The sequence below is a fragment of the Zonotrichia leucophrys genome, chromosome 8, assembly GCF_028769735.1.
Source record: "Zonotrichia leucophrys gambelii isolate GWCS_2022_RI chromosome 8, RI_Zleu_2.0, whole genome shotgun sequence".
In the NCBI taxonomy this organism is placed as follows: domain Eukaryota; kingdom Metazoa; phylum Chordata; class Aves; order Passeriformes; family Passerellidae; genus Zonotrichia; species Zonotrichia leucophrys.
In genome coordinates, this window is record NC_088178.1 from 13670135 (window position 1) to 13682197 (window position 12063).

General features: G+C 39.9%; 1 protein-coding gene across 1 annotated transcript in view; it reads right to left on the minus strand.

The window, feature by feature from the left end:
• Window positions 1–295: 295 nt before the first annotated feature.
• The window catches only part of SLC44A3 (solute carrier family 44 member 3), a 35252-nt gene continuing 23484 nt past the window's right edge, over window positions 296–12063 (minus strand). The window contains exons 13-16 of the mRNA XM_064720236.1: window positions 4229–4366; window positions 3517–3753; window positions 1633–1731; window positions 296–549 (exon numbers count right to left, since the gene is read on the minus strand). Coding sequence (XP_064576306.1) covers window positions 544–549; window positions 1633–1731; window positions 3517–3753; window positions 4229–4366 — 480 coding nt within the window. The 3' untranslated portion in view covers window positions 296–543. The remainder of the gene's footprint in view (window positions 550–1632; window positions 1732–3516; window positions 3754–4228; window positions 4367–12063) is intronic.

Here is a 12063-nt window from a genome sequence, read left to right on the forward strand (position 1 = left end):
ACCATTCCCAAAAGAGTGTAATTGAAAGACAGACACCTACTTCATAACTGCTAGTTATCTTGACTACAGAGAATTTCTATCAAGGGTAATTTCCATCAGTGAGCTTAGTCTGTTCCTTAATTGGCTGTTCAGATATGCAGAATGAATCAGGACACAGTCATCTCAGAGCACCTCCTCTACAAATGTTTCTGCATTTACTGTTCTAGGGATGACTGGCACAGCATTCCAGAGAAACCTGAAAAAATCATGTTAGCTCCATGACCTTTTTGACTTACTAATTTAGTCTGACAACATAGAAATTTACAAAGAGTGAGTTTATTATCAACTTTCAGACCATCACAACAAATGTAGTAATAAAAATCAGATGTGATGACACACAAAATATTTTATTGATACAAACAGATTGTGTGTCATTTTACCAGTGCAGAAGATACAACAGATTTAGGGAGCTAATACTTTGTCCTGGGCTATTGGTAACCTTTGCTGATATGACTGTTTGTGCTATTGCTGCTCTGCTTCCACACCTCCTGGTGTACTTCACATTCAAGTCTGCAAAGAGAGAAAAAAGAAGTCAAATAATGTGTAGCACTGTTTCTGCATTTAAATGTCGTAAGAGTAAACTGGGAAAACGATTAAAGTTCTTTTGTATCTCAAATCCACAATCTTCTTGCAGGGAATAACACCCACCCAGCCTCTGGTTTCTGTGCTTGGCAAAAAAATAACTGAAGTATGCAATAACAGACCCAAACAATGAAAATATTTAGTACTATCCCTCACTGTGTAATAAACTGGAGGAGTGCTCTGCCTGTAGCAGAATGGCCACAGAATTGTGTGAGAGGTCACTACAGCCTGGTACCTTTTGAAAGCAGATCAAGAAAAGTCACCAGCACAGGTTACACTTGTGTAAGTAGCTGTGACAGCAGAGGACCTGTAGTACCCAGCAAGTGTGGGTGCCAGAGGAGCTGCTCCTGCAGAATCCTCCTCTAGCAGCCCTAGCCTGGCCCCCACAATGCTTGGGGAAAATCAGACCCTGATTCTGAACTTGCTGGGGCAGCTTCTAGGTTGGGCAATTTGCAGTATTTTTTCAGATGTCTGTGGATGAGTGTTGACTCTGAGGACTTTCCCAAGCCTGGGTGTGGGGAAACACTCCCTTCTGGCATGTCGGCTTTGTTACCCCATCATAAAACAGAATAAATAAATGTATATACTGACAAAATAGGGAGAAAGAGGAGAGGAGAGAAAGAGGAGAGGACTCTAAACTCTGGTCTTAGAGGTCTGGAACTTCAGCATGAAATTAAGCAGCCTACCACTCTTCTGATTTTGATACAGCAGGCAGGTGAAAGACTACCTGAATATTATTTATCTCCCACCCCTCTGGCACTGTCCAAACTTTCTCTTCTTCTGCTGGGCACAATGGGGAATGTGGAAAAAAAGAGACAATAATTATTTGATCCATTTATTTTGCGCTAGCAGAGGGTTTCCTGAGGAGGGAAAGCAATAGAAGAACAGGATACTGGATACACTATCCTGGTTGCTGTGAGATGTCAGGAGGTACGTGATAATCCCTTCTTGGAACACAAAGGCAAACACATTAGCTGGCAGGTAAACACATATCCCACACTCCTGTCTCACCATAGGCTGGAGCTCTGTCCCATCTTCATTATCCTGGAATGGTCTTGTGTTTCTGTGGTTTTGCCCTTCTGTTAACTTGTTACTCTGACTCACAAAGGTCTGCAAGCAAAAATCAGGGTGAGAGCATTTGTGAAAGGAAACCATTATGCTAATAAAAATACCTGGTGAAGGAAGATCATTAGCCCAGGGCTAAGAAACTCTAGCTGGTTCCTGGCTGGATGACACTGAGTGACACTGCAAGGGACTGCAGAGGCAGCAAAAGTGATGAATGCAACTGAGAAAGAGGAATCAAAATCTCTGTTACAACTCCTACTGCAGGAATGAGGTTTCCAGCTGTATGAAATCCCTCCCCCAGCTCTCCACCCACTGCTGCATATTGTCCTGAGGGCCACAGAGCCTCCCTTCCACCCCCGGGATGTTTGTAACCTGATTGTAACACAGACAAGTCAAATGCCTTCATGTGTTGGGAAACTCCAAATTCTTGTCTGTGTTAGCAAACTTACTCTTCATCATACAATGAGGAGGAGTTTGGATGTGCTGCCCACAGTTTTTCCATAGAAGGGTATAGAGCCTGTCCTGCTTGGAAGGCTCCTTGTCCCTGTGGGAAATCCTCTCTTCACCCACAGCTCTAGGGCATGGCTAATTACACAGAATTAAGAGCACAGTTAAAGAGAAACTACCACAAAGTTTGGAAGTGGAGAAAAGAGAGCCTCTGTTTCATGAAGGAAAATTGGCTTAAGAAGTATTTTAGAATCTGGCAAAACAGAGAGGGAAGAACAGAGGTCAAGGCTTCAGAGTTTTCCATTCGGTTTTATGTTCCTAGCCAGGCGATGTGCTTAAGTACTATTCTGAACCACAGCCAAAGAATATATATCTGCTTTCTTCTGTACAAAGGGTTAAGCCTATCTTTAGGCTGGCTTTTTGTTTTGCTGTTATTGTTCTCAACAAAATTCTATGAATATTACGGAAACTCTAACAGCAGCATTAAAAAAATAAATAATAACCAAAACTCCAAAACAGTTCTGACATTGTCCTGAAGAAATCTATCCAGAATATTTGTGTCATATGAGCTACTCTGGCTGCTGGTTATTTTTCTCCATGGATTGCTAAGATTTTCTCTTGTGCAGTTTGTGAAGGAAAAGACAGAAGTGTCAAAAATAGCACAAAAGGAAAAAAAAATCTGCATCTTCAGATATTCTCTTAATTAGAAAGGGATGGCACATATATATTCAAAGGCTTCAGTTACAGCACTGCATCACTATTAGCTGAGTACTGAGGGTAATACAATACAATCATTACAAGGGTAAAGATGTAGGACAACCTGTCCAGAGGCAGAAGAGTTTAATCAAGAGATAGAAGACAATGTTTTGGCAAAAGAATCTGTAAAGGTATGAAGCAGAGCAACTCAGATTTGCATGAAATATGTCCAGAACTACAGCATCTGTAGGATGTGGAGTGGATCCCTGACCTGCTACTTGTTAATTTTTTCTCATCAGTGTACAGTGAGTCACAAGAAATATAAGCATTAATCTAAGGGCACCCCATGGATCAATTTCTGCAGCTAGCTTATCTATTTATTTATATCTTCTAATTACCAACGATATATTGAAGATATATCTAATTAGGCCTAGAGAGTCAACCATTACTTACTGAATATGATCTAAAAGAAGGCAGCAAGTCATAGCTAAGACACAGGAGTCAGAGGGACCCACTTACTTCAGTTTATAAATTAATGTACTTGAATCCCTAAGTCCATCCTGTTCTAAGGTGTTGGAAAGGAAATAGCACGGGTTGTGAGTTCAGATTACTAGGTCTTAGGGAAAGAAAAAGTGCTTAAAAGCTTAGAATGTCTCAAATATCTTTGCTGTAATCAGTGGGATTTACCAGCAGCTCCTGATCCACAAAGTATGGCTTCTCTGCAGTTCCATCATTTGTTTCCATATCAATAGCAAAGCAAAGGAACATGGCATCTGCTGTCACTTCAAACACAGACAGAAGGCTGTGGGACATCAGGTAGGCAAAAAATCCAACCAGCAATAGAGGAACCACCCAAGCTTGCAACTGCCGGTGGTAGTTAAATGCCATCAATCCCCCAAAAACAGTGAAGCACACAACAAACACCTGTACAGGGCAGCAAGAGAGAAGTGCAGCCTCATTAGTCATGCAGAAATGTTTCTCATTAAAAAAAAACCAATCCCCCCAAACGCTGAGGCAAATACATTACAGCCAGTATTTTAAGAGCACATGTCATCTGGGAGATAGCTAAGCAATTTCCAGCATCACATGGCTGTGGCACTTTGTGTTCAATTCCATGTGTAAGTACCAGAGGGCAGAGGAAACCTCTTGCCACGTATTTACCAAAGACTTGATGCAATTGGAACTGCCAGAGTGGGTCCAAGGACACTGCTATCATACAATAAAATAACTCTGCAAAGGTAAATTCCTCAGATATTCTTCTCTCCCAAACTTATTGTATAGCATTGACAACACTGGATTTAACAAAGATAAACTTTATTTAATTTAGGTATATGAAAAGATAATCAAACCTGATTTTTCACTTCATTTTTACAGAACCAATATTTTAATTTACTCTTACCTTTCCTAAAAATAGGAGAAAATCTCCAAAGCAGCTAATGGATGCAAGTTTAGCAGAATTCCTTGCCAAAATACAGGCAGCATCCTTTGCTGATGTACAAAAATTTGTCCCATTTATGGCTGTAGTTGTGTATGCATGCTGAAATGACATAAGATAATAATGCAGTGAGAGAGGAAACACTGATAATCTAGATTTTACTTCAGCAAAACACAAAGCCTTAAACTCTATTTGGAATTACTGACTTTATGAATATAAAGAGTTACCTATTTTAAATTACTATAATAGTCATGCTTCTAAATTCAAAGAGTTTTTCTACATAATTTCCACCATTAGCAAATGTTACAATAGTGACTAAATAAATTACTGAAGCCACATTTATCCAGTTTCTTTTGAAACACCGAAGTTCTTGACCCCAGAATTTGTGAATGAATATGACACAATTACCAGAGAACACCTGGAGTCATCCTGTCCAAACTTACTGGCTACAACAGTAACTCCAACACTGCTGGCCAACTGTGTAAGTGGAAAAATGAAGTTCTGTATTTACTGGGTCATTAAAGGTTGATGATTAAAATTTTTTTATATGTGGCTCTTTCAAACACTTCAGTGAAATTCAAGCTTATAGTCATAGCCATTGAACAAACCTTTTTGTGAAGGGTTCTGGACCAGACCAGTGCCTGTATCATGTGCCCCACCCCACTCAGAACAACAGATAATTGGGGCACTACCAGTTTTTCAATGTATTGAGAATTTTACATTTTATTGCTTGGTGGAAACTTGCCTGGATAGGTAGGGAGGATAGAACATTTACCTTCATGGATTTGATTATTTTTGCACTTATGCATAAATTAACATGTATATTCCTTTTATGGAACTCCTCAGCAAGGTTTTGGAATTATGTCCAAAATATCAGCTAAGAAAAGTAGCACTCATGATACATGAAACATGTTCTGGGCTCTACCAGCAATTCTTATGTATAGTTTCCCTTTACTCAAACTATTAGAAGGCAGATTACACCACAAAAACTTAAGTCACATCTGATATGGTGAGTAAGAGCTGCAGTGTGCAAGGGATTACTGTTCTAAAGGAATTTATAAAGGCAAACATGTACGAGGTGCTTACAATTGCTTTCTGCTTCACCTGGAAGTGAAAAAATAAACAGCCCATAAGGGGTTTGCTGAAAGTGAATTATACTGGCCTACTGAAAACCCTTCCTGTTCAAAAATCTGTCTTTTCTTACTTACAATTCAAAATATTAAACAATTTCAGCTACCTGAAGCAAGGAAAATTTATTTCTGTAGAGTTCAGTTTCACCTCTGAGCAATTTCTGTTGCATGGCAAAGCTATGACATTGTCTGAGAGAAGGAAGGAAGGAAAGGAAGGAAAGGAAGGGAGGAAGGCAGGCAGGAGGGCAGGCAGGAAGGAAGGAAGGTAGGTTAAATGCAAAAAAGAGTTTCTGCCTCTTTATTGTGGATATTATTTATATAAAAACATAGTGATTTTTCCTCTGATAGTAAAGAAAAAACCATTGACATTCTGTAAATACTGTAGTTACATATTAGAAAATCCATCCATAGATGGAGAAAGTATAAATAAAGACCATGGATCTATTGCCCATTCTATGAAAACATCAGAGACACCAGTGAACTCTACAGAACTCAAAGAGTATCTGCATAAAAATATGTTTAAACAAGCAAGCTCACTTCATTCCTAAATAGGAAAATGCCTTCTTTGCTAACTTTCATTTATCCTGAGGGTGTTCCCCTGCTGGCAGGATGCCGTCACAGCAGAACTCCCAGGATGTGGCAGCAGGGGAGCTGCCAGTGCAGCCCTGCTGGGCCAGGGCACGGGCAGAGATGGCCTCGGTCACAGTGCCTCTGTCTGCCACCCAGAGCTGTCACTGCGGATTTCAGACATGGACAGACTGCTCTTTAGAACACGCTGGGAGTTCAGTCTCTTTCATCATTCCCATTGAACACACAGGGAACTGAGACACAAAGTAGAAAAGTGTTTTCTAAGTTTGTTTTTGTTCCTTAAGATCTAAATTCACAGGGCAGATCCTGATCTGGTGAGGTCAGTATAAATTTTGCCAATAAATTAAACAGACATTCTGTATTCATTATAAATTGCAAAAAATGTGTTTTAAAAATAAAAAAGAATGTTGAAAAAGCACGTGAGCTTGTACAAACATTGTTTCCAAACTTAAAATAAATACTCATTTGTTTGCACTCTTGAAATAGCCACTTTGGTATTCAAAGAATGTGCAATGAAAAGAATTTCTGATATTTATTAACTAGAATGGTTACCTTGAAAAGACTGAAAATGACGCTGGAGACAGTACACTACCTGAACAGGCATTTGTTGTGTTACAAACCAGCTAATAAAACATGGCATTTATAGCAGTTACAACTTAAACAAATAATCTAAGTATTACCTAATGATGACACTCAAGAAATAAAGGCAGCCAGGTAATAATCTAACATTCTAGAATGAATAGGAGGCAGAAATTAATGAACTGCTGAAAGCTACAAAACTAGTCAGACATATGTGAAGCAAGAATATTACCAGCACAATTGGAAAACTCAGCCAAGTGATCTCTACCTTTTAGCAAAAAATACATTTCTGAGAAAAAAAAATATTTGAAGGATTTCTTGTTCAACCTAGAATCTCTTTCCATACACTTGCCTCACAATTTTCAAGTTTCTCATACAGACCCATGTCCTGATCCCATCCAGCCACATAGAAATCTACATGTTCTCATTAACAAAACACATCAAACATTTAAGCTAACGTACATTTCCATGCAATTCAGCATTGCACAAAAATGAGCTCAAGTGGTTTTTTGTTCTTACTCATCAACGAACACCTAACACATACAAGTCATTACCTATATTTGCAAATAATTTTTGGCAAAGGAATTATATATAAAAATCTTATATATCCCATTAAGTTTAAAATTGCAGGATATGTGCAATAATCCAAAGCCTTTCAAATTAAAGATTGTAGCAAAGGCTAAGATGGTAGACCATGGCATTTAAGAACCTGCTAACATTTAGAAACAGGTTATTTAAATATGTGTTTCTACAGAATATATTTTTCCATGCACAAAAACTTTAGAGGGTTTGAAAATGTTTGGGAGAAGGGCAGCAGGAATGATCCAAAAGGCATGGAATGTCTTCTGTCTGGGGAACGTGAGGCTCTTCTGTCTGGAAAAGACATGACTGAAGGAGGATGCAGCAGGAGGCTCATGCTGCTGGCTCATGAGAAATGCAGGGAGGCTGTGTAGGCTTAGATGGCTCACTGCCTCTTCCAGAACAAAGGCCAGGCAGGGGCAGGACAGTATGAAGTATTAGGAGCCAAATTTGAAAACAGACAGTATTCCTTCTCACCATAAATCTGCAAACTGTGCACTGCTGGGCGAAGGATGCTTTAGCTTCTAAAAGTTCACAGGAGCTCAATGGAGATGGGGAATTTCAGGGAAAAGGAATCTGCTGAGAGTTATTAAACACACAGAAAACACACAGCTCAAGAAATCCCTCGGTTGAAAACAGATTCTGAAACAGCACAGAGGCAGGGAAATATCCTTTTGTTCTATCTTAGCATTTGCTCACAGTCATTGCTGAAGATGGGATACTGAGCTAGAAAGAGATTCAGTCTGATCTTATATACACGTTATAACTCTTATATTTTTATCTTTGCCTAATAAATTGATCTTTTACAATAGTAGTCTCTGCTCTGGTGACAAGCAAGTAATGGTGGCATTGATAGCATTGAAAGCACAGGGGATAGTGGACTGGGATCAGCATTTATCCTTCCACCAGCAAGCTGATCTCATATCACCTCCTCTCTGAAGAACACAAGCCCCTTCTGGCTTGGGGCCTGGGAACTAGACACTGACTTCTCAGTGTCAGGATGAATAAATAGGGAATGTGAATGTTTACATATTTCCAAATACCACAGTATGCAAAAAAAAATCTATTTAAAGAATATATCCTTCTGTGCCTCACAACACAGAATGTCAAAGGTCTTGGAAAAAGTGACCTGGGAGTTTCATGAGAAAGGCGCTGTGGCTCAGATCCAGACTGTAAGTTCTCCAATTGTTGAGAATAATTGCTACTTTGTGTAACAGCTGAATTCAGTCCTCCATTCTAGGGCTTGCTTTCATAAAATGAGCTTGGGGAAGAGAAAATTGCCATAGCAACAGAATCTTCTTTAAAAGGAAGAAGGAGACATGCTGATCTCTCATCCCAGTTCAGCTTTTTCTGCTCTGCTGGTGTTTTCATCCCAATCTGATTTTATTGCTGCCAGCTCTCCTGGGGGCTGCCCTGGTCCGCTACCTGCAGTGCAGTGCAGTGCTCAGGCTGGACCTTAAAGTGCCTCAGCCTGCAAGTGTCACTGATGCCAATGGAAGCCCTTCAGAAAACAAAATCCAGGGGTAGCAGGAGGCAATGAGTGTGGCTGCTGTCAGCAGTTAGTGGTCTGCTGGGAGAGTTGTATCATGACTCTCAGATGGTGGGAAATGAGAGCAAGATGGGCCTTGTGAGGCCCCACTGAAGAGATGAGGTCATACAAGACTGGAAGGGACTTTCAGCCACTCCAGTGCCTATTTCAGATTAGCATATTACACAAATCTTCTCCTAAGTGGAAAACCCTTCTTTAAATCACTTGGGACTTCCCCTCTCCCAGGCCTCACATGTGGAGCTGTTCCAGACAGTTGTCCTGCTGGTCCTTAGGAACCTTCCAACTTCCAGATGACATTTATTCATGAACAATTTATATCTACTCTGCTCTATTTTTCTGCTGATCTTGTCAGGCTTTTAGCCTTCCCTGCTGTCTCATAGATGGCTAATGGGCTTGCTCTTACCCTTCATTTGCCACAGGATATTCCAGTCCCCTCCATGAAATAAGCCTGAGCACATAAGCAGCAACTTGTACAGTGGCATTTATCCCCTTCTTTCCAGTGCAAGTGTTTCATCTCATAGCTTCCAGGACTGACTCTGTGCTTCCTGAAGCCTTGTTAAAAAAAGGCTATTGTCCAGTGGCTGACAAACACATGGAGAATATTTTTCTCCTCCACTTCCAATCAATAAGCACACAGCTAATACAGAATTGGTTATTTTTTTGTTCTTCGGCTAATTACTATCTGTAAGAAGCTTCCTGAATTTTTCCAAGCAGTCCAAAAAGCACAACTTTAATTTATTTCCATTTCATCTTATATTTTCATCTGGACTTACTGGAGAAAATTTTCAGGTTTCCTTGCTTCCTACTCTCTGTGTTATCTACTCCCTCCATGGCTGTCATCCAGTGGGTAGGACCAACACAGCATTTTTCTCAGAGGGTAGTTGGGTGTCCTTTCCTGCTGCATCACAGTAATACATGTGGGCTCCATTTCCATGACAGGGTTGGAGCAAAAGGATCCTGCTTTACGTGCCCATTGCATGATGATTACACCATTACTGAGGTTGCTTTCAGGGCTTCTGCACTTAGTGAGAAAATGTTCTTATTTGGGATTTCTGAAATAAATCAAACTGAAGATTTCCAGAGAGTTGTTCACAAATTTCTCTGCTTAAAAGCACAGAATTACCTGTCACTTGTTTAATTGCCTTTTATTTTCTCCTTCTCTCTCTTTTTCCCCCTTCTGTTTCTTCTTAATGGGATAGGGAAGAAGAAATGTAGCAAAGTAAGAATTAGTCACCTTTGTTCAACTCTATTCCCTACATGGTTCATCCCACAGAATGAGTTAGGACCTAAAGATTTTTGTTTCCTATTATCATATACATAAAGTCTGTAGAGGGGAGATAAACTTATATAAAATATTATTTCAGTGTAGAAGAACATTTTATCCTTGTACTTTCAAGAGGATTGAAAAATTAGCTCTATATCTAGAAGCAATATTGTCAGTAACATTAAAATGTATTATTGCTTTTGGGAGGAAAAATAAGTACTTGATGGGGTGAGGCACAACGTGTTTGGCATGGAGAGAACTGTGCTTTACAATAGCATGCATGAATTTTGGTTTTATCTAGGTGAATTCTCCACAAGGCACTTAACTGAAACCTCCTGATAGGCTTCCATCCAAAGTTTAAGAGACAACGAACTGCTATGGATATAGAGCCATTAGACAGACTTGCTTTTGGTTTATTACACTGGACATTTGCTGGCTTTCGGTGCCCAGGAAGGGTCTCTGTCCCAGGAAATGGGGCTCACACCCTGCTGAATTCCCTGACAGCCCAGAAGGCTGCAGCACTGCAGCAGCCATGCTGATGAACACAGAAACCACACCCTGCTCAGCAACCCCTTCAGAAACCCAGGCACTGTACTTTGGAGGAGTCACTTTGCCAACTGGCTGCAGATGGACCCAAAGCAGACACAGAAAAGCAAAACTATCCAGCTGTATTGTTTTTAAAAAGTCACTGCAGCAAGGCTGTAAAGGGAGAACATGTGAACACGTCAATGTTTCTAAAGTTAAGACTGCCATTACAACTTAAGAAAGCAGGAGAGACACAGACCTCATCATTCCCAAATCACATTAAAAGCCAGTATATTCTTTTTACAGAAGAAAAATTTCTGTCTCCTAGATTTTACTTGAGATGATTGGATATGTTTATCTGGAACATACTGAAACCATCAGAGCCAGATAAAAAATCTGTGGTAATTCTGACAAGTGTTGGCAAGCAGAACTGTCAAGTAAGGATAGTGACTTTATATTCAGAAGGCACTTTTCAGCCACAGAACCCTGAGTGCTTTACAATTGTTGCTAATGGATTATACACACACATGAATCACTTTGCCCATGACTGAAGTGGAACAGCTTAAGGAGTGAACTGTTTTACAGCACATAGCAACACTACACCACAGTTTAGCACAGGATCCAGTTGCAAATCCAAGAGAAATTTAGGAAGGCTGAATGTAATTGTCCACATTGCAATCTGCACAGGACACTGGGCTTACATTATGCCCCCTGCAAATATGACAATAGCCAGCATCTAGCACAGCACTCTGTCGTGATGGGAAGATGACAGGGTAACTCTTTGGCTTGTTCCACTTAACCTCCAGGAGAGCTGAGCAAAACCTAACTGAGCCTGCAGAGAATGAGTCACTTCAGGGATGCATGCAACAATTAAAGTCAGAATTAAATATCATCACATGCAGGGTGGTACTGCAGCCCAGAAAGTACCTTTAGATAACATAATAGAGCACTTGGTTGATTCTGCATGGGAAGAAAGAAGCTTGCATTCTTTCACCAGGGTTACTTTCTCCAGCACCTGTTTCTCATCTGCCAAGTTCTCAGAGGGAAAACAAAGTACTGTTTAATCCTGATTAAACTTGTGAATGAAGGAACAGAAAGTATTCAAATTACCTAAGCAGTTTAACAACAGGTTGAAGAAAATAGTGCAGAAGTGATTGGATCTTCTATTTTATTTTTTTTAGAGCTTCAGGTAATTATATGCTCTTCATTAAAGTGAAAATAGTGCTAGAATAAAAAGCAAAAGAATAGTAAATAGTAAGGAATGCTAATGTACACAATGATCTTTGGACCAACTTTTACAACAGCTGTTCCACATTTAAGGTTACAAAAATATCAAAATCTGAACTTCAAGAATACTTCTTTAAGAAAATGTTAGAAACACAGGTACAATTTTTTAACCCCTCCCTCCGAGACTACTCTCAGGTCTGTGTTCAACATACGTGGGGAATTTCTACCTTGCTCCTGGCAGCTTCCACCAATCTCAGTAGGAGCTTTTAAGAGCTCACTACTTCTGTTAATCAAGAAATTGTCAAAGCTGCTTAAAACTGCTGACATTTTTTCCTTCTTTTTTTTTTTCTCTTCTACA